We start from the raw sequence: 24,388 nt of genomic DNA on the forward strand, positions 1-24,388 counted from the left end.
CCACCACCACCCCCACCACCACCTTTCCTCTCAAACCGCTGCTACTCCACTGCCAGTCTCCCCCGACCTGAACGTACCTGCGGGGCGGGCAGACAGACTCTGCGCATGCCCTCCGAGCCTGAGTGCAGGCCGGGATACTTGGGCTCGTGCAGAGCCGGGTGCACGGAGAAATGCTGCTTGCCGTTCATGGTCATCATCCTCCTCCCTGCAAGCACCTCGCAAGCAGTGTGGCCCCTGACATGAAAGCCGGGGAGCGGACAGCTACAGAGCTCCTCTACTCTCCTACACCAGACTGAGCTGTTAACATCGGCAGCGCCTCCCGGCATCCCTCTCTCGCTCTTCCTGCCCTCCTCCTTCTCCTCCTCCTCCTCCTCTTTCAGCCTCCCTCCTCCTCCCCTCCCACCTGCTCCTCTGCTCAGCTTACAAGTTGCAAAATGTTGGCTTCTGTGCACAAGCGTTGCATAAATCCAACAAAATAAAGAATAAAACCTTGATCATTATGACATTTTTACAAATCGTATTATTCTAAAAGTTACTTTTAAAGGAGGCCTAGTATTCCTCTTTTTACAAGATACTTTATTTTTCTATTCCACGTGTTTATTATATCAACATTTGTCGTCTATATCATCACTTCCGTGAAAAAGAATGAAATCTGTCGAGGTCATGTTCAGTACATGTGTTAAAAAGGCTAAACAAAACATGAGAGTTAGGTTTAGGATGACAAAATGAAACCAGGCATTCCTACGCTACAGTGAGTGCGCTCAGTATTTCGGCACCATGGACAGCGCAGGAGCGACCTGAGCCAACCTGTGCTGCGCTATCCATGGTGCTGAAATAGTTGGGAACTGTAAGAGACCCAAAAGTCTTCAGGAACTAAGCAATAGTTTCGGTCCAACATGCTTCTGATTGTATCTGAGGCCTGTCAGGTTACTGACCAGTTGACCCGCCGGCCTTGGCCAGGTCTCCTCCAATGTGAACGCCCATTGCCGGGGCTGTTTTACAGGCTTCTCATGTGGCCACCTGGTTAAAACGCATGAAGCCGTGGTGGACGGGCCGAAAGGGGAGCCAGGCGGGCAGAGGCGGACTGATGACACAGCGGGTCCATCCGATCCCGCTGGCCGCCTCTCTGGTTCCCCAGACCCTGAATAATTTAGCAGCGCGGTGGCAGGCATCCATTACCACGTTGGCATGTTCTTATTCATTACACAGATTAAAACAGCCAAGGTCTTTTCTCACCGTGCAAACCTGTTGCACGCTGGACACTTTGATAGAGGGAGGGGAGAAAAAAAAAACACATATAGGCTTCACTCTGATTTGTACATTCACTTAAGCCAACACAAATCGATGAGGATGGCTTTAAAATGTTTTTATAAACTTTTGCTGATATCTTCAATCATAGACTGTATGCTTACAACTTTGATTTTCTAGCTGGGGAGTGTAAATGTGAAAGGTAATATTTTGGCATTAAATAAAAAAATCTTTCTACATTTAGACCGACATGTCAGTGTCCTATAGAAAAAAGGACTCATGTGAGAAGCTATCAGAAAGGTGTGCATCCCACTGAATTTCTAGTTAGTCTGAATAAAGCATGAAGTCCCTTTTCTTGACCTTCCCCTTCCCCTCTTAATAGCTGTCATATAGCTGGCACTATTCATTATTTAATGCTTATTTTTTTTACAATTCTGTAATCTCTGTGCTTTCCATATTCTGAAGATTGCTGCCATTTTTGTGGCCAGATGTTTTTTTGTTTTTTTTTACCCCTCATCTAGCTCTGCATACAGCTGCAGCTGCTGCTCCACCATATGACCTAACTACGGTCACAGCAGTCATTCCTTTACCTGTGGTGATGACTAATTTCAGTGAAAACTTAACAGACTACTTTTAATTATGTACTGGAAATTACAATCATGTGCAGATTTGACTTAAAGTAGTCTTTTTTTCTGTTTCTGAACATTGAAAATATGACATATTTACATTATCATATGAAATTTAACAAAAAGACCTGTGTGCATTTTTTCACATAATTCCTAAGCTGAAATGTTAAAATGCACAAAGTGAGTCCTGTGGAAGCCTACAGCCATCAAGTTTAGAAATTGAGAGTAAAAAATAATGTATCATGAATTTCTAACAATTCATATCTCATAATGTGAATTACTTAAAGCATTATAACTTATATTATAACTTGGACTATCCTTGTCATTTCTTAAATGTTATTATTATTTTACAAGTATTTAGAAAGCGACATTCTAGTTTTTGTCAAATCACTTCTTCTAATTTCATTTTCATATTTATACCAATATCAGATATTAATGGCAGGAATTGGCTTCCATAGAGCCCAATTCTACCAGTGCTGCTTCTTCACTTCCCAGTCACCAGGCTGCCATAGCATCTGTCAGCAACAGCGCACCATTCAGGCCCCAGTTTGAAATCCCTTCCCCCGGGGAGAGACAAAAGCTCTTGCATTAAACTAAACCGACTCTGAGTGTTTTCACTTAACTTCCTAAAGTAAGAAACGCTCCTGCATTATTCAGTGATGTTTTAATATGTCATAGTCAGTGGGTGCTGTAATTAAACCTGAAGAGTCAGAGGTCAACATCTTTACTGTGCTGTGGGGGGATTTATTTGGGGGACGTGGGTGTCAAAGTGAGTGTCTGCGAGTAATGATTGGCTTATTCTCCTTAAAAAGATGGACACAATGGGACATACTGGATTCTATTGATTAAACAGTTACATTTACCCTTTTATTGGCTTATAGTTGTGCCCAAACTCCACATAGAATTTCAACCTGATTGTAAAACCAAGATAATATACAGTTTAATCATTTCAATTTCATGACTATTTAACCTGACTGTATTTTGAGAAATATTTAGAGCCTTTCATTGATTGTTGGGTACATTTTATCATATTAGGCCATGTTTCTGACTGGCTACCAAGAGTTCATTAAAGGTCCCATATTGTATAAAGTCAGATTTCCATGTCTTTTTTGTTATTATAAAGCAGGTTTAGGTTCTATATTAATACTGTGAAAGTATCAAAGTGTTCAGTCCACAGAGAAATGCACACCGCCTGTATTCTGAAACTGCGCCTTCAAACGAACTGTCAGGACTTATGTAACTTTGTGATGTCACAACAAAGCAGTCACCGCTCACTGACCTGTTGTTACTGGAGCTCCAGAGAGAAGCCTGAGAGAGGAGATGTAAAACTACATTGAGATGGTTTTTGGTTCTTATAACCACAAATATATCTTCTTATGGATCAACACTTGTAAAAACAAATAAAACACTTGAGAAGTGTAAAATATGGACCTTTAAAGTCACCCAGACACATCAAAGTAACACTGTTCAGATCATCATCTGCCATTCTAAACCTAGCCTTGATTAAATAGACACCATACAAACTTTCAAAAGTGAATGACAATTTGTATCTGGCCATGGCACAAGTGCAATAATGCACTCCAAGGTGTCCTATTATATGAGTGTAATGAATGAGCCAGAGGCCATTATTTTTTCATATATTAGGACACCATGTGCCTATCTCTGTGGCCTCCATGTAGTCAGTCATGTTTATTACTTCATTTCAGGAAGTATTTGGCAATACCAAGTGACGTAGCTTTTTGTGTAATCGGTTATTTCGTATTTAAAATTTGTACGTTACTTAAAATGAAATTTTCACTTTGAGTAAGAATGCCATTCCTGTGATCATTCAGGCTTCAAAGGAGCTAGCTTTGTATTTATACCTGTGAAATAAATCAAATTCTGCTCATATCTGAAAATTTAAATTATGGAGCGGTACTGGTAAATGATACTGAAGAACTCCTTCCACCCAATCTTTTCAGTGTGCTCAGAGTATCCACTAACACATTTTAAGAGATAGCATGTGAAATTAAGGAGACCACACAAGCGTTTAAGGTAATATTTTCTGGAATGCTTTTGCTTGATTTTTTTTCCCCTTGCCAATGTTGACTTCTTCTTTCTTGGTCAATTTTCTCTCTTTAACTTAAAATGTTCTTTTTTTCCCCTCCAAGATCCAATTTAAATTGTATTTTTTTTTTCTTTTCTTTTCTTCTTTTTTTGACAAGCACCCCATTCCTCCATCTTTATTGGCAAAAGCAAACATGCTTGTAAATTAGAAATCCATTTTTTTTTACAAACAAAATACATGAAGAAAATACATCCACATCCTGCAAATATAAACAGTAACAAATCCAAAACTATTATCCAATAAACATTTTACATTTTTACACTATTGTGTGATAGTAGCATACAGAAGATAGTACAAAAAGTGGGAGAGAGACCTTCTCTGAATCCTCAATTACACAAGCAAGAACCCTGCCAGTATAGGTTTGTCCTTTAAAACTGCCAGAGACCTCATATTAAAAACAAACAAAAATCACATTAGCAAATCATATGAAAGTACTAAGTGCGAAGGGAAAAGCTGCAGCTTTCTAACACACACCTGAACATCATTATGACTGCCACAGTGATGGTGGAGACAAAAATATGAACCCAAAGGTTTTAATGAGACAATGAGGTCGATGGCAGGAGGCTTCTGAGTTTTTCGACAACAGTGAGATATGCAACCCAAACATGAGCGCTACCGCCATCGTAGGTGGGAGGAAATTATTTGTCTGCATTCACACGTAGGCGAAAATCTGCATGTGTTACTTACATGCAGATTTCTGCCTGCATAATCATGTAAATGAGTGAGACGGCTACAGTTAATGTCTCTTCTTTGTTGTGGTGCTCCAGTCTGACTGGCTGTGTTAGTGGATATGATCTGTTTAGTTGAGTTATGATAAGCATACATCAAACAACACTCCATTAGGCTGCATGTAAACATAGTTATTTGTTTAAGGGAAACAACAAAAGAAAAAATTAACTGTCAAAAATGTATCATCTTGCATCGAGTTCACTGAATTTGAATGGATTTCATTCCTCCCACCTTGAGGATTCTAAAATACAGTATAAAGGCAAAACACACGCAAGAAACTTTTTGTCATGAAAGGTGCACATTGTGGTTGCACTTCTAGATTGGGTTGTCGAGCTTTGTCTGACAATATTCAGATGTAGGCAAAGCTGCACTAATGCACGAATAATATTGTGAGGTGCATGACCACCCCCACCCACCCATCCTACCCCACTCCACCCCACCCCCCGGTGCCTTTCAACCGAGTATTTTCCACAGATCAGAGCAGCTCTGAATGGTTCTTTAAAAGAAATGTGCTACTTAGATGACAAATTTAGTGAAATAACAATGTGGACTGGTCACAAATGCAAAATTCTTGCGAATAAGCAGAGACTTAGCAGTGACGCTATGCACTCTTGCTTGACCTTTTCTACCTGACGCATCCTTGTCATTCATTTAAAATGACAGAAAAACAAAACTAAAAAAAAAAAAGAAAAAAAAAGTACAACAGTAATTTCTCTTTCAAGCATTTACAAAATTTACAAAAGTAAATCACAAATCTTGTAAAAATTCAGCCATCCGCTGATTGTGTAAGGCAAAGAAATTATGTATATATATATATATATATATATATATATATATATATTAAAATCAATTGTTCAGTATTACATTCAGACACCTGTCTATGGATCTCACATTTTTGAAATGGGTGATCTGATCCTTGTCCTGTCAGGCCCTTTGGATGAACAGGTGACAGAATAAAACAAGTGAAAAATGTAACACACTCTTAGAAAATGTAGAACACCCTCATGGGTGTTTGTATTTACACAGAGTGGCACTGGACATTGAGTGAACAACAAAATACACACGGGGAAAATTTGAATTTTTTTACTACAAGACTGTATCTGTCGTGCATGGACATGGCAATTTGTAAACATTGTTAAGAGTTTTTCTATTGCACTGGTATCCTTCTGTACCTGCACTGGCTCTAATATGGTCATGGTACAGTATCAGCACCTTTGAGTGCTGGGAGGGGGTGGCTCTGTTTGTTTGGGAATACAACATGCACAAACTAGCATGTATTCATGCCAGCACATAGAGCCACTGTCAAAAATATTCGGATCCTTTAACATTTTGGGATTTCCCATGCTAAAAACAAACTGCGATTAAAGTGAAATGGAAACCCACACCACACTGTGCCAACGTAGGTGTGGCACAGGGCATTTATGCAGTGGAAAAAATAAATAAATATCTCTCTGGTTAGCAACAGAGAACGTTCTAATGGTGATGGAATGGCTGTCCCTGAACGGAGGACAAGACTTTTCAAAAACTGGTGAGAAAAAGAGCTTAAATACAGTATGTATAAAAATACCTATTCACAGTAGACACAAATGTTGTGCATTACTGATATTAATCATCTGGTAAGCACACTGAAACTTACATATGTTTTTCTATCTATAAGAACAACTTAACATTTATCTTTCTCAGCAAAAGTGAGATGTTTTAAATAATTGTTTAGTCGAGGGATACAAAAACTGTCGACCCTCGAAACTTCTTTTGATGTACAATAAAGTAAAGATGTTTTTACTTTGATTAGAGTCTAAAATTACTTAGTTTGAAAATACTGGAAAGGAAAAAAGATGACGAGTTCCGCTGTGTTGATTTTATCTGCGTGAGGAAAAATAACCACTGATTTTGCTGCAGAGCAGGTAACGACGAATCACAATGCCTTCACCGTCTCCACGATCGGCTCTCGTACTCGTCGTCTTCGTCGTCATCCTCCTCCTCCTCCTCTTCCTCCTCCTCCTCACCAGGCAAGTAAGAGCTAGCTTCCTTCTGTTTGAATGAAAAAAAAAGAAAAGAAAAAAAGCCAGATCACACTAGAGAAGCTTTGAACCGTTTACCGCTGTGCAAACCTGTTACTTTGTACCCACTGTGCAACCTGGCAAATCAGTTCTGCCTCTCAGAAAACACATGTGTTTATTGCAATGTGATGTCTACAAGTTGTTTAGATTATTTACACAGTGCTCTTGATTTCATTGGCATGTAAAATGAACCTCACTAACATCTGTAAATGGCAGCAAACAAACACCTTTCAGTATAATCCAATACAACACCTCAATGACACAGTATTAACCAAAAAAGAACATTATAATCTCCACAAAGTAAGGATTTGTTGCAGGGTTGTTGTACTCAATTGCATTAGCTTGCACAGGTATGTCCTAAAGAGTGGGAACTTTTGCATTCTTTTGAATTTTCCAGCACAAATGGAAGTGAGGACTGGTAGCATCATGGGCCCCTCACACTTCACAAAGCAGGACGATTTTATCAAAAAGAATTGGATTGAAATGAGAAGGGCTTTGTATCTCTCTAACTCTGCCCTTGCATTAGGGATGTCACGATACTAGAAATTTGGTAGTCGGTACCAATAGCAACAAAATGCCATGATTCTGGACATTTTGACGGCATTTTAATATAAAGTTAACAACTGTAAATCACTCACCCTGAATTTTGTATAAAGATCCATATGTCTGTCTTTGAGCTGCTTAGATAAGTTTGAAGCATTTCTTCATTTATTTGAAACGCTGTTCAACACCGTTTACTATCTGGCTTCCGGTTGTTGTCCCTGATGTTCCGCATCAAATACCACATATCTCCATAAACCAGTTCTGCTGCCCCCCGCATGTCGTGCCAGACCTGTTGCTGCACCTGCACTTGCTGCTTCCATTCAAGGTGTTGCTACTATTGTGTACTGTGCCTGCCTTCTTCTACTCTTTGAGTTTGATGTCAGACTAGAACGCTTGGCGGTTATTATACTGCCCTCATTAGTCCCAGGGGAATCACATCTCGAGTACCTTCAGCATCTAACCGTCACATTTTCTGAATTTTGGCATCGACTTGGTACTGAAGTATCGGTTCTTGTGACATCCCTACCTTGCATTAAGACATATTTTCACAATGATAATAATAAGAATTCAAAAAAATCATAAAATGCATATTTAAGTGATGGGACTGACCCTGAGGATATAAAAGTTGCTTGCACACAAGGAAGAACGTAACCTCAACGACACATCTCAAAACATGAAAATACAGTATGAGGATTTCATCTGACAGTAATGCAGTTTTACTCAAAGGGCTTAGATGCTCTTAGTACTGAGAGGCTTGCCCTGATTTTCCATTGGGAGCTGCAGTGAAAAATTTAGAAGCACTGAAAAGAAATGTACAAGTAAAATCTGTGAATATAACTAAAACTTCGGGAACTTTCCCCACATAGAATTTCTAGTTGTTCTGTACATGGAACTCCTTCGTGGTTTCTAGTGGCGACATGTCACTAAATGATAAAACATACGCTTTGTTTCAAATCAAGTGCTTGGGTTTGAGTGTGATGTGTCATACCTTATTTTCCTCATCTTTCGCCTCTTCCTCCTCTGGCTCCGTTGTCACAGAAGGCGTCTTGGGCTTGTACCAGGAAATCTGCAGCACTCGACCTTTGAACTTAGCTCCCTGGTTCGCTGCCTAGAAAAACAAATGGGAGGAAAATTGAAGCTTTCACAAATTTTGTATCCGTAAAACTGAAAAATTTTCTTAAATTTCATTTTACCATGTCAGTAATTAGAGGGGATTAGAGGAAAGAAGAAAGAAAGAGTGGGAGTAGGAAAAAGGCAGAGATGGTGTGGCTTGATTTGAAATCATGTAACTTACATTCTCTGCTTCACTTCGTGTTTTAAAGGTCATGACGACACTGTTTGCGTCTTGGTCACGGAGATCCTCAATCTCCCCAAATTTCTAAGATAAAAAAAGAAAAAAGGATCAGTATGAATTTCAGTGTCATTGTTCCATAATCATCTCAAATCTCTGTGTGACAGTTTCATTGTAACTCCTGGCTCCTTACCACAAAGTGAGGCATTAGCTCTTCCTTCTCCTCCTGAGTGACCCCCAAAATTGCCAGGGCTCTGGGTCTGTGGTCCACCACCATACGGTTCACGGCCCCGCCGCGAGCCATCATCTCCCGGCTTCGGCCCCTGCCGCGGCCCACGTGCATGGACCCGGGCTCCAGTGCCATCTTGCCGCGACCCCGACCCCGGCCCGCTGGAGGCCGAATCAGGCCCAACCGCGTCGCCTAAAGGAGGACAGACCGGCAGGTTTGATGCTCTGCTTGTTTCAGTACACACGGAACAAAAAAAATAAGGGCGCCACCTGGCTGTGTTTAAAAAATCATTACAAACAGATGCAGAAAACGTAACCAGACTGTGCAACTTGAAGCTGGGTTGTTTTTACCTTTGATGGGAAAACAAACATGTCAGGAAACTACAGTATGTTTATTTATCATGTGTCGACAAGAAATCTAGCACAACAAAATAATCAAAGCTTGATTTGTTGTTCATTGACAATCACAATAAAATAGGCAAATTACTGAACAGTTTCCTCATCTTCAGCTCTGAAACATGCCCGACACTCTTGACTCTGGTCTCCTCCTCTGTTGCGCCCTGCCCTTTACCATTAGTTGTCATTCCTCCATTTTTAAAATGACATCCCGTTGCTTCCTAACCACTGCACAACCTCACAACTCTCTTCCATTTGTCCCTCCCTCACTTCTCTCCCTCTAATTGTCATCCTGCTATTTTCTTACAAGGACCAGCGACTCAAACTTTAATGAGACTGGGCTCCATCAGTGTAGGACCTGTGTCTGATTTGGCTTCGTTAGCGTCTGTTCCTCTGGGCTTCCTTAAGTGGCTGCAGTTTAATGTGCAGAAGGAGGGTTGGGTTTGGATGGATTGGGGGGATATGCATTTTTAACAACTAGCTAATTTAAGACCCACGGGGGTAGAGGGGAAAAAACATGCTAGGCAGGGTGTTGCTAACAAAAGCTCTGCTCTTGTTAGGCTGATCTTGTGACATAGCTGGCCTTGTCTGTGTTATTCTGTGCTGCTAGAGGGAAGAGAGGAGATATCTATTTATGAGATATCCCTGAAAGCCAAACTTTTAAAGACACTTTTTCAGACACCATACAAATGTTTACATGATTACAAATTCTTTCTGGCCCAGATCTGAATGTTTTTTCCCCCTCCAATTAACATAACATGAACATGACTGTAGGAATAACAAAACGACTGAAAACTGAGGATTTCATTTTTATTTTTATTTTAATTTTTTTAAAATCAGGCCTGGTTCTGGATTCTACGTAGGATCAACACACAGCCTACGTTATTGTGAGCATTTATATTTGTGTGCTTAGCAGATCATGTTGGAGTTGGAGCTAATAAATGTTGATCAACAATTACTTTTAGTGAAATTACTGTGACGGAGGTGCGTGTCAGGCTATAGTGTATGGTGTGCGGCTACACCGTAACTACGCCACACTTATGTTGTCAATTCAATGCAGAAGTATAAACCAGGCTTTATTTATTTCTCTCTGGGGATCAAAATAATGCTTTATTGATTTTATTGGTAGCCATTTACACAGTGTACGAATACCATTTGTTTCCTTCCTTTGCAGTCCTGAATTTGATCCTGTACCTGTAAAAAAGTTATCTAGATGCGGATATTATTTTCCTCTTTTCTACTTCTATGAAATCAGTCAGTGTTGAGTGATACATGTGACCATTATCTGATCTTCTGACTTCCTCTGAGGCATTTCCTTCAGATCTTGTGTCTGTGGTTGTGTACCAGATGTGTATGTGTTTGTATGTGCATTACCTCAACCTGTAGCTGCCCCAGTTTTCTCTTGAGGTCTGTTGTGTCCTCTCCAGAGCTCATCTTCTTGTGAAAGTCCAGCTCTGCATCCAGTAATTCCTTCTGGGCCTGGTCACATGTCATGAAAGATGAGAAAATTGTTTAGTTCACTGAATAAAGAGAAGCCATGACAAACTGACAAAACAGGCCAGCCCAAGAGGGTCCAAGCTTACATCAGTCTTGGTCTTGGTCTGGCCTAGGTTGGGTTTAGTACTGGAGACCTGGGAGGCAGGATTCATTTCATTCTGCAGCTGGGTGATCTTATCCGTCAGCTCCTTCAGGGTCTTCATGATGTTGGCTCTCTCCTCAGGTTTCATCCCTCGGTTCTTCTCCAGGCGGTTTATCAAGGCCTGGAAGAGGAAGAACAAGCAGTGTGACAGAGGAAGGTGTAAAGGAAGTGGTAGGAGAGAAAGTGGAGGGAGAATTGAGTAAACATGAGATAAAAGCAAGAGAAGAAAAGCAAGTCAGTCTTACCTTCTGACACTCAATCTGTGCCTCTAACATCTCTTGCTTCTTCTTCCTCATGTCCTGTTGGAGTTTTAATGCCTCCTAAAAGAAAAAAGAAAAAACAATAAGTAAAATACATTCACAAAGGTGGAAAATACACTGCTACCGGTGGACAATTTCTCTCTCAGTGGAAGCATGCTTCTCACTAGTGGCCCCTGAGAAACACAAATGCCTAAACCTAGCTCTGCTATTCTTGTCGCAGTCAAAATATGCATTAAAAAATTAAGCAACATGCCTGTTTCTTCTTGAGGACTTCCTGTGCTTCTAGTGCTCTTCCCGTTTTCCCAAGGCTCTTTGAGGACGACTTGAGGGCTGTGGAAGTGTAGGGGCCCTTCTGGGTGTTTGTCAGTGCAGGCGCCACCTAAGTGCCACACAGAGATAGAGAGAGAGAGAGCGAGAGGGGGAGAGAGAGAGATAGAGAAAGAGAGAGAGAGACACACATTAAGGTCATCAGAATGAGATTACAGACAGCAGTTAGACATAGACACAAACAAGAATGCATTGTTAAACACCAACAGCTCATAACAGAGATACGTGCAGGCAAATGATTATTTATTCTCTTGTATTGTCGTCTACCTCTACACAAGTTTCTCCAACTGTTTCTTGCAGATCCTCTGAGAGCTGTTTCAGACTGGATGGGAAGTGCAACTGAGCTGAGATCCTCATCTAACGTTTGTACAGCTTCTAGTTTCATAGTGATGTCGTAACAGCTGAAAATGCTGCAGTGGTGCTCCCATCTGCAATGGCACACACCATAGGGCTGCATGTAGTGACCTGATGTGAGTGTGTCATTAATATTCAGCCTATACTGTTCAGCTCTGAGTACTGCAAAATCTCTACCTGTTAATTGGAGAGCCTCTAGACTGGACGCACTGACCAACAGGCCCAAAATTTTACTGAGAAAAATATACCTTTAAAAAAAATTAATGAAATAAAAAAGGAAGCCACAACAGCTCATATGTCACTCACCAACCATTTGATCCATTTTATAAAAAAACAAAAACAATTATTTGAAAATGTTTTTTTGGGCACTTTTTGCCTTCACATGGCCAGTCACAGTGAGAGAGAGAGAGCGAGAGAGAGAGACAGGAGAGTCAGGGAGAGAGGGGGTGACATGCAGAAAAAGGGCCATAGGTTGGACCCCGAACCCAGGCTGCTGTGTTGCTGACCAACCCTTTGTGGTCTGCGCTCAACCAGGTGAGCCCCCAGGCTGCCCCTGAAAATGTTATCTCACCCAGGTCTAGCATCACCTGACACACTCACACACAAAACGTACCGTGACAGCGTCTGTGTTTGGGTTCAGGCTATCCAGCTTGGTTTGAGCTGTGGTCCCAGGTGCTGCTGCCAGGCGATGCTTTGGTACAGTCTTGTTCAACACGTAGGCTGCTGGATTGTGCTGTTTTACCCCCTGCAGGGTAAATTTGATGGGTTTCAGAAATGGGGTAAGACAAAAAGATCAGTAATAAAAGACAAATGACTTCTATATGTTTTATCACTTTATGCAAACCTTATGCATGTTGCAGTGCTGCGGCCCCTGGGTGGGTGGTGATCCAGCTCCCTGGCTCCCTGAGCTCTGCTCCTGCTGCTGAAGCCCTGTGGTGTTGGCGCCGGGCTCGCGGTGCCAGTACACACGGATGAAGCGGTTATTGAGGACCGCCTCTGTGCTGGATATGGCCCGTCTGGCCTCTTCATTCTTTGTGTACTGAATCAACGCTGCCTCTGGGTCTCCACCAAAGACAACCTGGATTGAGAGTAGAGTGTTTGAGTCAGGTATAAGTATACAATGAAACAATGTATTTAACATGCTGTATTCTAACATTCACATTTTATTATGTTTAAAAGGCTCCATATTAGTCTTCACTCTGTATATCCTAGCTAGTCATTTCTCAAGTTGTGCTGCGAGTGTAAAGAGTATGTGAGCCGGATATAGTAAATGTGATGCCTTTTGTGATGCCTACGCTTGTTAGTGACAACTGTAGACCATTGCAGGTTTGTTTAGTGCAGAGGAGCCAGTGAAGCATTTTACCTGTATATTGACAATGGTTCCAAACTTGCTGAAGTGCTCATTGAGCTTGGTGATATTGTTGAGATCACGAGGGATCTTGCGCACTTCCAGCTTGGTGTTCACATAGTGATTCCTCTTGGGAAAACTGCTCTTATGTTGGTTGTTAAAGTTTGGCCTGAAACAGAGAGAAATAGAGTGTGTATGTTTGCCGAGGTATTTTTTCAGGGGAAAATACTGGAAAAAGAAGAAAAGCTAAATCAATGTTTTAGGCAAGTTCCTAATGATGATAGTGAAATGGAACCCATATTGATGACCTGGAGGTTCAAGCCTTCATACTGAATTCCTACAGGCCATATAACAGTTGTATGCTAAAAATGGGACGGCTCAAGGTGGATTACAGGAATGTTTGAGCGTACCTGGTGACCACAACTGAGACAAAAGATCAGCTCCTGACCTATGAGTCACCTAGCAGTAATGGGAAATGGGGCAAGGCACCAATTTGTTTCAATGCCAACTAGTTTCTTCAAATTTCTTAACAAAACAAGGACCTGTTTAGTGAAGGTATTAGGTGTCTATTATCACCTTGAGTTTCCAGGCCATTAGGGCACTGCTAACATATCCAGAGGACGAAAAGAACCAGTTCAAAGCTCTCAGCTTAATTCCAAAAACAATAATCAGTTACTGGTTCTGTATGTAAACAAATGTTCTTAGCGCCATTGTTGGTGCTTTGTTTCCTTTCATTGCAGTGGCTTAATGTCCTGGCAAGTGAAAACAATCTTGCATGACACAACAGTTTCTTTAGTTGAAATAGTAGCACTTCAGTTGTTCAGTTCAGTTTCTGTGGACTTGTGTGACTGGATCCTTGGACATAATACTGATGCAGTACAGACTACATGCAATCCTAGATTAAGATTTTTCCTTACAGGCAGGAGTTTTTTTCCCTGTCAAATTTCAATTTATCATGTTGAAGGGAAACTCTTCAAATGTTTGCGCATCACTGAATCCTTACTTTTCCATCCAGGGTTTTTTAGCTGCTGGTCCCTCAGCTGTACTGTGTCCCATGGTTCTCTTCCTGCTGTCCTGCTCTGTGTTGAAGCGGGACACGTTACCTCCAGGAGTGCTGGCTACAGTGGCTGGCTCTGTCTGGATCACTATGTTTGCAGCTGCAAGAGGCACAAACACAAAGAAAACTTAAAAATTATGAGTTTTGGCATGAGGAGAAAACCTCTCTATTGATTACACATGCACCAGTCCGGTAAAGTAGGAAAAACATTAGCACTAAGAAGTGAAATACTTGCTACCTCTGGAGCCTTGTCCTTCGTTGGAGGTGAGGCCAATGAGGTTGGAGCGCTGGGTCTGCACCCGGGGAATGAACTGACGGTACTGGTTACGACCTGCTGTAGTCAGCCCTGGGGATTCTGGGTTGTAGCCCTCTGGATCATAGTTATCTAATGTGTAATCATGAACACACACACACACACACACACACACACACACACACACACACACACACACACACCCACGCACACCCACACGCACGCAAACACACACACACACACACACACACGGGCACACACACACACACACACAGAGGCTGTTAGTTGGAATATGAAATAAACATGAAAATGTGAAAAAGCTAACCTAAATACACAACGCGGAACATGAAGTTACACAGTGAAAACAAGCAGTCCTACATAAACAAATAAATAAATAAACAAACAGTGCCTGGCAATCAAGCCTTATCTTTCACACAACAATCTGGTAGAAATTTCATGAGTTTAACCTGTGACTTTCTATGTTAAATAAAGCTCTGATGAGTAATGAAAAAATATGTAATACTGACAAAAAATATTTAAAAAAACGCACATATGAATATATGATGATAAATCAAAGTACAATTATACTAATTGAAAAAAAAATCATAAGATGGTAAACAAGATAAAACACTGTAAGATGTGTTATATTAATATATTAATAATATCATGTTAATATTTATACTGAGCCAAAGCTTAGTGTAACACAAAGGCAAAATGGGACCTTTCATGACAGTTGTAATTTTAGCTGTCAGAGTTGAATTAAGGTAAAAATCTGATTTTGCAATAAAATCAAAATAGACCTTTTCTGCTCTTCTGTTTAACTGGAAGTATCCATGAGCAAAATTAAGGCAAAGGCAGTCTGCAAAATTAGGTGCAGTAGAGTTGTTAATTGCTCAAAGCTACTTTGTCTCTTAGGTAAATAAACAGTGCTACCCACTGGTCAACAGCTGTTACTGCTGCCAAAAGAAATACATGGACATCACACGGTGCATATACTACAACATCACACAAAAACCAACTTAAAATGACAGAAAACAGACACACAGGGTACTACTCAGCTCTCATTCACATAGCTATTATAGTTCTGATTTCAGCCCGATCTACTGTAATTATAAACTGAACACAAAGGAAAACTCAAATAGCAGGAAATAAAATGAGCACAATTATCAATATAAGGAAAACTCAAATGAAAAGCCACAGCAATGTTGCTTCCAAACACAGTCCCAATCTGAATAGGAAAAGCATTGCTGCTTACATTCAGACTGCACATATTGGGGACGAAGAGACACAGACGAGGATGAAGGAGGAGGAGGTGGAGGAGGAGGAGGAGGAGGAGGAAGAGTAGGTGGCATCCCCACGCCAGGCGGTCCAATAGGAGGAGAAGAAGTGATTGCAGATTGGTGGTTGGGGGTATCAATCCCACTGGTTGCTATCAGTGGGGGTCCTGAGGGAGACACAAGCCCAAGCTAATGTCTCATGTATATCGCAGGTATGACAGTGAAACTTTTTTTCGTGCCACACTGGTTGTTTTAATACGACAGTGAAGGTGGCAGGAAGTGGAAACAGACTATATATTTCACATCTAAGTCATAGCAAATCAGAAAAAAAAAATTCACAGACAGAGCACCACTTCAAGAACCAGTATAAATCAAAGCAACGGGAAGAATAAGTCACAAAAAGACTGCAGGGTTTAAATCACCATCAGCTTTGCTTTTAAAAAATGTGAAATATCAGTTTGCTCACCAACTCCTGTTCATGCAGCAAGAATAAAACAAGTACATCTTAAAACTTCCAGCAATTAGTACTACTATTAGTATGCAGGAAGAAAGGTAAATGCATAATTTAGGAATTTTGACAGAAGCTGTCATTGGTTATTACATAACAAGATAACAGGTCATGGTCAAAATTAAAATGCACAAAAGAGAACTAAAGAAAATATCAACAGTCCTTCCTTTCTCAAAAACCAAAATGCTCCTACAAACCATTAGTTAGGAATATACTGATTTCCTAAAACACATCTGAAAATTAAAACTATTGAAACTATCAGCTGTTCAATGAGTAGCCTATAGTGTTAGGTTATAGTACAGTACCAACAGTTTTTCTCTCTGCCTTACATTTTGCCTCCAAATTGAGAATCCATCTCCATCATGCTGAGTGACCATTTTAGAAATTTCACACAAGATAATAATAAAGAGCAAACATAAGATGCTCAGTAAGTGTGGTGCTGAAAGGCAGGATGGTGTGTAAGACCGGCCCAGAGACAGAGCTGTATCATGAAAAACTAGTTTCTTTCACCAGGTACATACAAGACAGAAATGAAAAAAGGGGTTGCAAAGAAAGAACTACTGAAATTCTGTCATTAAAATCAATCATATAGTCTGATCCCTGTGCATAAAATAAAAGAATAATCTGAAATAATATAAAATAATCTATCAAATCTATCATTACAACATAAGTGACTGGAAATGTACTCCAAATAAATATAAAATAAATAAATAAAAAAATGCCCATTTTGAGAAATTGATAAGTGGCGCAAATGTGTATCAGGGCAAACAATGCTTAGTAGGACTATAACAGACTGTTCTTTCCACTAGCTGCAGTGGTTCTAGAAGTTAAAATTTATGCAACAATGTGGGGGCACCACTTACCAGGCATGGGGAAGACGCCCGGTGGCGGTGGCTGGCCATAAGGTGGCATCGAAGGCATCCTGAGGGAAGGCGGGGGCTCGGTGATTGGGGGCATGGGCAGGCCGGCGGGGGGCATAACAGGTGGAGGCGGGAACGGGATCATATTTGGTAGATTTACATCATCCACAATGAGAGGGTCGTTGCCGTGGTCGAATGGACAAAGGTCCCCACGAACACAAAATCCTTTTTCTGTGGGGAAAAACAAACGCTGATTACTTTTTATTCTTGCATATTGACTTGTATAGTAGCCTATGATTCAGTGGGTGTCAACATCATAAATCAAACCCAATGTTGTTCCCCAAGTTCATTAGATCCATGTTGTGCAGTGTGCCTTGCAATAAACTTACAAGATTGCTATAATCTTACAGTTTGCAGGCACCATAAGGGATTTGGGCTCCTGGTGGTCAAATTAAGTACAGTACAGATTCTAACAAAACAATATGACTATATATATATATATATATATATATATATATATGAAAATAAGAAAAAAAACAGAAAAGCAATGGGAGTCCAAGCTCAAAGCAGCTAAGACCTACAGTGCATGTATTTACCCCTAAGTCTCATTAAGGCTCTGGGTCCCCAGTGGGTGTGTTTGAGCACTGTGATAGATCACAGTGTGCTTCAGGGACAGTGGTTAAGTTTAAACCCTCTTGTGTCTCTGTGATGAGTTGGGTGCAAGCCTGCTTACTTTTCTGCTTTTCACTGGGGACAAGAGATGGAGTGCTAAACAGTGGTCATTAGTGATGAGACTAAACAAGGCAATCAATAACCCTCATGGGAAGATGGAGGCAGAGGTAGCCAGAGCAAATCTTATAATGTACATGTCATATACTAGACAAATAGGCTCAACGTCGACCTTTTTCTTTCTATTTGAAAAAAAGCTGCATCTTTTACAGATGCCAGATAATATCTTCCTAATGCTGCAGCTGAATAGTGCAAATTGCTATTGGGCCATAACAGATGAAAGGCCCGAAGATGGAGGAAGGAATGTTAATAAGAAGAGAATAACTGATAGACGGCAAGTATCAAAGGTAAGGAGGAAAAGATTAATCACTCATTCTTACCATCGTAATCCCTGCAACGCTGTTTGAGTGAAGCGGGCTTGTTGCTGAATGGTTTCCCGACACCATCTTGCCTCTGGGTGCCATAGTAGCCCGACCAGCTGTCTGTGGTGCTATCGGGCAGGTGAGCCAGTGTTGCTATAGGAACACCTCCAGCTCCTGAGACTCCAGCGGATGATGAGGAAGAGGAGGAAAAAGGGTGTGGAGGTGTGGGCAGGGGCAGGAGAGGCGGCGGGTGCTGCTGCTGCTGCTGGGAGCCGGATGTGGTTGAAGAGTTGTAGCCGTCTGTATCCTTTCTTTCCACCTCAAACTTTGACTTAAAGTCTGTAAGAAAAGCAGAAATATACAGGTATTTTAACAAAATACAAATAAAACATTACAGGAAAGTAGTGAACCACTGCAGAAATTTAACCCATTTAAGCATTACACTTTTTAAAAACAGCTACTCCTCTCATCATGCCACACATTTAGAGATGTAGATTAACCTTGAGGGTAATAAGGCCAATTCCAGCCCATGCTGTTGAATCCCCATTGATGTATTTGCAAAGCTGTCCACATTGTTCCTTATCGATAACAACTCCCAGCAACACTGATCAACAATCCAACGCGGCTACATCCAAATCTCCATTCAGTGCCCTCTCAATGAGCAAAAAGCACCTCACACCCAAGAACCCTCCAGCAGCACCTCTGCATCACTAATGCACAGTTCAGTTGCACTGACAGGAGCCTAAGGAACTTCAATACTCCTGAGTCTGGTCCCCTGTGCTGTTTTGTTATTGGTTGTAGGGGCTGGGGTGCAGAGGGGAACTTTCTCACCTCTACCTCCTCTGTGCTCCCTGTCCCTGCTCTTTCCTCGGCTGCCACTCCTGCTCCGGCTGCGGCTGTAGCTCCTCCCGCGGGGGCTGCCCCTGCGACGCTCGTGCCGCTCCCGCTCACGGTGGGAGTCACTGCTGCTTTTCCCGTGTCGATCGAAGTCACGGCGCTTGCGCTCGTCTCGCCTCCTGTCATCGCGGCTCCTAGGGGGAATACATTTGAGTTACTGTCTTTATGCTGGTTTTAAATGCAAGAGTCAGACAGACTTATCCCAGCAGGCTCTGTCAGGATGGAAGCTTAAACAGACTAGGACAAGTATGGGTCTTAATGGCGATCAAATAAGGACACATAGATCATATTTTAATATGTATCTATTAATATGCACCTTGAAATCTGTTCTCAAGCAGTGGCCTTTATCTAACTGTACAGAGGAGAGAACTGGGCTGTTAGTTGTGACACGTAGTTATTAGAGAGAGGTTTTAACCCCTAGTGATTTCCCTTGTTTCATAAGAATATTTTGATCATATTTTAGTAAAAAGCCTCCCTTCTTTCTGAACTGCTCCAATGCACTGTGTTAATTTACTGCTGCTGCTTACCGTTAACAAAACTTTTTTCCCCCCATCTACTTTACACTAAAGCTATTAAAGTATTTCTGGGGGCATAATCCCTTTCTTCCCCTGAAAGGCTGTTAGTGTTTAAGATCTACAGGAAGTGTTGAGTTTCACTAACAACAGCTTTTACACAGTGAAGTGAACATTATTTTTGTCGTAAAGAGAAACTCGAAGCAAGTGGCATGGCTATGTTTTTCTTACTGATGTAATGCTTCAAAACACAAGTTACACATTAAAGAACATGACACACTTCAACTGTTGTTGTGGATGAAAGTGAAGCAATTATTGCGCTGTGCTAGCTGTTATGGACAGATAGGACAAGCTACTGGACACCAGCGTTTTCATCAAGCTAAAAGCAGGACCCATTGGATTTGAAACTAACCATGCAAATGTATCCATGTTACCATCTCTACACAACTAGACGATGCAAAATGATGGGTTTTCATCAGCAGTAAGAAAGGAAGGGCCCTGTGTATTGGACATTTCAACATTAAGCAAGAATGTAAATGCTGTATTTCTCACATGTAAGAATAATATCTGCATATGCCCCATGCTTGGTCATTAAGCTGAGCTGAGACAAGCAAATCCCTGAAGCCACAGTCATACCTGGACTCGTTGAAGTCAGAGCGGTTTCTCAGAGGACTTCTCCTCCACCTGTTTTCTCTCTCCTCCTCTGGAGTTTCAGCCTTAAGGGAAAAAGAAACAGTTACGACTTAAACTCTTCTCCATTTTATGTTTAGAAAATAGAAAGAGATTTAAAGATACTAAGACCTGATCAAAAAAACATTTTGTTCTCAGTCTGGAGAGCTTATTGGTTATAATGTCAAGGTACTTGAATAACGGCTGTCTAATAACACATTGAGATATTTATCAAATCCTTTCATCCAAACAGAGTGCCTATTTTTGTGCTATGCTCAACCCACTTATCTACAAAACCACTTGAAAGATGCTTTAATATGTGACCACAGGCAGGCTATTTATTTTCAGAGTCCAAACATTTCTCAGATACTTTACTCACCTCCACAACATCAGACTTGAGTGCAGGTGGTTTGACCTCCTCTTTAGGAGCCTCCTTGGCAGCAGGATTTCCTAGGTAGTTCTTGGTTGTCAGACATTCAAAAAGTTTATCGACAAATCCTGTTGTCTCTGCAATGAAAATATGATTTGTGTGAATAGATATAATCTTCAGGAGAATTGTGTACAGTTTTGCACATTATCCCTCAATGAGCAAATTGGTCCTCTGGCATGAAATGTACTGACATTCCTCCAGAAACACACCACACACACTACATATTCCTCGCTCCTGGCTGCATGAAATTTTTCTAAAGTAAAATTAACTCCAAATGAATAACAAAAACAGAAACAGCACATGGACAAAATTGGGGAAAACTACTTGATAAATATATTACATAATAAAAAATGAAATAAAGGAGCTAATGCAAAGTGAAAGTACATTCAATTAGGTATTTGGACCCATTTATTTGACAGCAATCTTTAAGTAGGTTATTCTAAAGACTACAGGTTGTGATAGTTAAGTTCTGACAGCCTGAACTAAAACTCAGGTGTTAACATAAACTGTTGTTTTAACACCCATAATTCTCAACATGAGATAAAGAAATTGCGAAGACATGTGTATTGATGACCAACCCTATCGACTCCCTGTAAACACATTATTGTCCATATACCATACAAGGACAGACAGTAAAACTTAACCCAGGCAAGCAAGTTGATGCTTCATGTAAAACAGCAGGCTGTTAAGAGTACATTTAAATGATATGACACGCCCTCTAGTGGCGTGATGATCTAGATGGTGATAATGTATAGCTGGCTTCATCTCTGAATGTATAACCTAGAGCTTATGATCTGGAAGGAATTTTAAAAGCCACTGTTAATTTTTGTGCATTTTGACCATCTCAGTGTTTTTAAATCTGATGCTCCACTAACATGATATCTGCTTGTAGAATGTAAACAACATATAGTGGCAGACTGGCTAAGTATCACTACCCCTTGATAGCACATATGATTTCTGGACTGCTGGACCACTGGGGCTACTGGTGAGTCATTAAGTATCTTTGTTAAAAAGTTAAATACTTAGTGCTTTGGTAAATGAGTTCTATTTAGCTGCTGGACGTTATCTGAACTGATTTTTTTCAAGCAACAACATATAGTGTTTTGAGATAAAGGCTGACACTTGTCACTTCGGTTCGTGTCAGTTGAGAAGAAAGCCCATATTTTTTATGCTTCAGCATGAACATTCTTCCATAATAAATTAAAGAATAAAAATAAATAAATCTTGCTTTGTTTTAAGATCAACCTGTTCCGTCTGAAACTCTTTTTCTAACCTGATCCTTGTCAATTTGGCCATTATTGGGAAATAACAATTTCACTGAAGGACCTCCACAGTGCCACCGGCTGGAGCTCCAAGTGGATTTGTGACATAACTGCTAAGCCTCTATTGTCTGTGGGATGTATGAGGAGAGTAAGATGAATGCTGTTCCCTTGTTTGGTGAATGGTGGAAATTAATGCTGCAGGGAAAACTTCTGCACAGCTTTACTGAACAGCAAGAGCTAGAGTCTATACCAAAAATGCATGTTGCACTCATAGGCCAAAATGCCTTGCATAGAGTCCATACCTTTTTGTAGGAAGACATCAAGCTGATCAGCACAAAGTGCTTTCAGCTCCTTCTCTGGTTTGTCCTTCTTCACAAGAGCAACCACATAGTTGGCTAATGCAGACGGGTCAGCATCACATCTGAAGGTTAGAATATGTCTTGTCAACATCAGCCAGTGAGTAACTTGATTTAACATTACAATGCAAAAGGAAAAAGCAATGATGGCTTTGTCAAGTTTTTTAAAGAGAGAAACAGGGGAGACAAAACTGAGAGAAAAAAATTGAATTCAATTCCATAATTAAACCAAATGCAATATACTATATGCCAGTGATGTGTCAGTGTCCAACTATCCATGCATGTAGAAATTTTCTAAATGAACCTAATTATTGTCAGTGCCAAGTGAAACCAACAACGCCTGCAGGGAAGAACATCACTGCAAAAAGTGAAAAGTAGATTCCAAACTTTTAAACCAAGAGAAAGAAAGCTTTCCAAACATATAACACTCTTATCAAACTGCTTGATAGCAAATCATGGTAGAAATCCTCTCAGCCAGCAAGTGGTGGGGCTATCACATATTACTAACATTAAAAAAACAACAAGCCCCAGGAAAGCACTTTTGACAACTCAAAACCAAACATAACGAACTACATAGCAACTATTGTCTAAATTGGATCAAACTGTTATGTTATTTCCCTGTCATTTGACCTGAAACAACCAAATGGGTTGTTAGTGTGGTAGTGCCTGATAAAATAACAGAAAAAAACACTAACCAGGCAAACACTGCTTAATCACAAATTAGCATTTGAAAAGAAAAAACAGGCATTGCAAATAGGGCTCCCCTAAAGGCTTTGTTACAAATCAGACATTCATGAGCTTGCAACTACTTATAATTTGAATACTGTAAAAGATGTCTGTGGAAATCTTTTGTAAACTTAAAGCAATTGCATCAAGATTCAACTAACTGCTAGACACCAAATGAAGCAAGCCATGGCATACTAGCAACCTAGCAATACTTTCAAGAGCATACCATAATATGCAAGACTGTGGGTGACTGTTACTGCATCACCTGTTTACTAGAGCCTATGTAACACCATCCACCCCTCTACACACCAATTCTTCTTATATGGCTTTGTTAAATATTTAAATCCGTCAACTCATTTTCATCTCTTTGGCAACATCTGCTTCCACTTGTAATTACATAATTTGATGATTCTATGTGTGAAAGAGAGGAAGAAAGACTGATTGTAACAATTGTAACTCCTAGAGCAAACGATTCTTATTTATTTTTAAAACACGTGACAAACTAGAACTCAGTAACGTAAGCTATATATACACATATAGTCCAACAGCTAGCTATTTAAATCACAAGTAGCACCATGTAAGTAAGGTTATCTGTTCCAGTTTGCTGGCTTGCTACAGAGCTGTGATAAAGTTACATTATCGTGAGCCAACTACGTGCCTAACTAACCCAAAATAACAGCGCAACAAACACAGACAAACATACTACATTACGTGCAAATTTAATTTATTTAGTTAATGAAAAGTCCCGCTGTCTCTCTTTGCTATGAAAAGGCCAGCTAGCGGCAATGGTGGCTCGCTAACTCGTGCAAGAATCTGCCATTAGTTTCTAGCAAGTCCCCATTGATGCAAGGCTAACCCGCTGGCTAGCCAGCTAGCATAGCTACGTAGCATGCGAGCTAAATGTCATTTCAATTCAACACTCACATTGGCTCCAGGAGTTTTGCCAGCCATGACTTCAAGGCTTCCACATTCTCTATAATCATCGTGAGAAAGACTATAACACTGTCTATAAAATGAAAGTGCGTTTTGATAACCCTTCTCTCATCATCTATAAATTTATAAGCTTTCAGGCCTCCTGTCTCTCTTCACTGGCAGGTCGGACAAAGTGTTTTACGACATGGCAACAGAAGGCAAGCTGTCGTAACGCAAGCCTGACGACGGACGTTATAATCATACCGTGTCCTTATTTAGCCACAATTCATTAAATTCATATAAACGGGCTTACAGTTGTGTATTAAAATTTTTATGGTTGACCAAAGCATTATTACACAAATAAAGGTTTTAATTTGTGTTATAATGAACGATACGACGCTTGTAAAGTTTTACGGACTACA

At 40.6% G+C, this 24,388-nt stretch overlaps 2 protein-coding genes across 4 annotated transcripts in view; both read right to left on the bottom strand.

Annotated features, from left to right (window-relative positions):
* pou4f3 (POU class 4 homeobox 3) overlaps positions 1-250 on the bottom strand; it is a 2,524-nt gene extending 2,274 nt beyond the window's left edge. The window contains exon 1 of the mRNA XM_023429367.2: positions 78-250. Coding sequence (XP_023285135.1) covers positions 78-197 — 120 coding nt within the window. The 5' untranslated portion in view covers positions 198-250. The remainder of the gene's footprint in view (positions 1-77) is intronic.
* A 3,652-nt stretch (positions 251-3,902) lies between these two features.
* Positions 3,903-24,148, bottom strand: rbm27 (RNA binding motif protein 27). Of its 3 annotated transcripts, none has more exons than XM_023429470.2 (21): positions 23,979-24,148; positions 22,275-22,393; positions 20,660-20,787; positions 20,248-20,327; positions 19,034-19,233; positions 18,221-18,541; positions 17,115-17,342; positions 15,722-15,910; positions 14,452-14,598; positions 14,160-14,313; positions 13,172-13,325; positions 12,653-12,886; positions 12,422-12,553; positions 11,381-11,506; positions 11,113-11,187; positions 10,860-10,988; positions 10,603-10,707; positions 8,798-9,025; positions 8,608-8,691; positions 8,302-8,421; positions 3,903-6,741 (listed from the first exon to the last, which is right to left on the bottom strand). In XM_023429470.2, the coding sequence occupies exons 1-21, from the start codon at positions 24,035-24,037 to the stop codon at positions 6,637-6,639; spliced, it is 3,117 nt and encodes a 1,038-aa protein (XP_023285238.1). In that variant the 5' UTR covers positions 24,038-24,148; the 3' UTR covers positions 3,903-6,636. The 3 variants fall into 3 exon arrangements, with proteins under 3 accessions (XP_023285238.1, XP_023285237.1, XP_023285239.1); XM_023429469.2 differs by having other exon boundaries at positions 10,812-10,988; XM_023429471.2 differs by lacking the exon at positions 15,722-15,910 and having other exon boundaries at positions 10,812-10,988.
* Between the last annotated feature and the right edge of the window lie 240 nt (positions 24,149-24,388).

Source organism: Seriola lalandi, unplaced genomic scaffold (assembly GCF_002814215.2).
Source record: "Seriola lalandi dorsalis isolate HSWRI2012SDOR001 ecotype SW California unplaced genomic scaffold, Sedor1 jcf7180002054893, whole genome shotgun sequence".
Taxonomy (NCBI): Eukaryota; Metazoa; Chordata; class Actinopteri; order Carangiformes; family Carangidae; genus Seriola; species Seriola lalandi.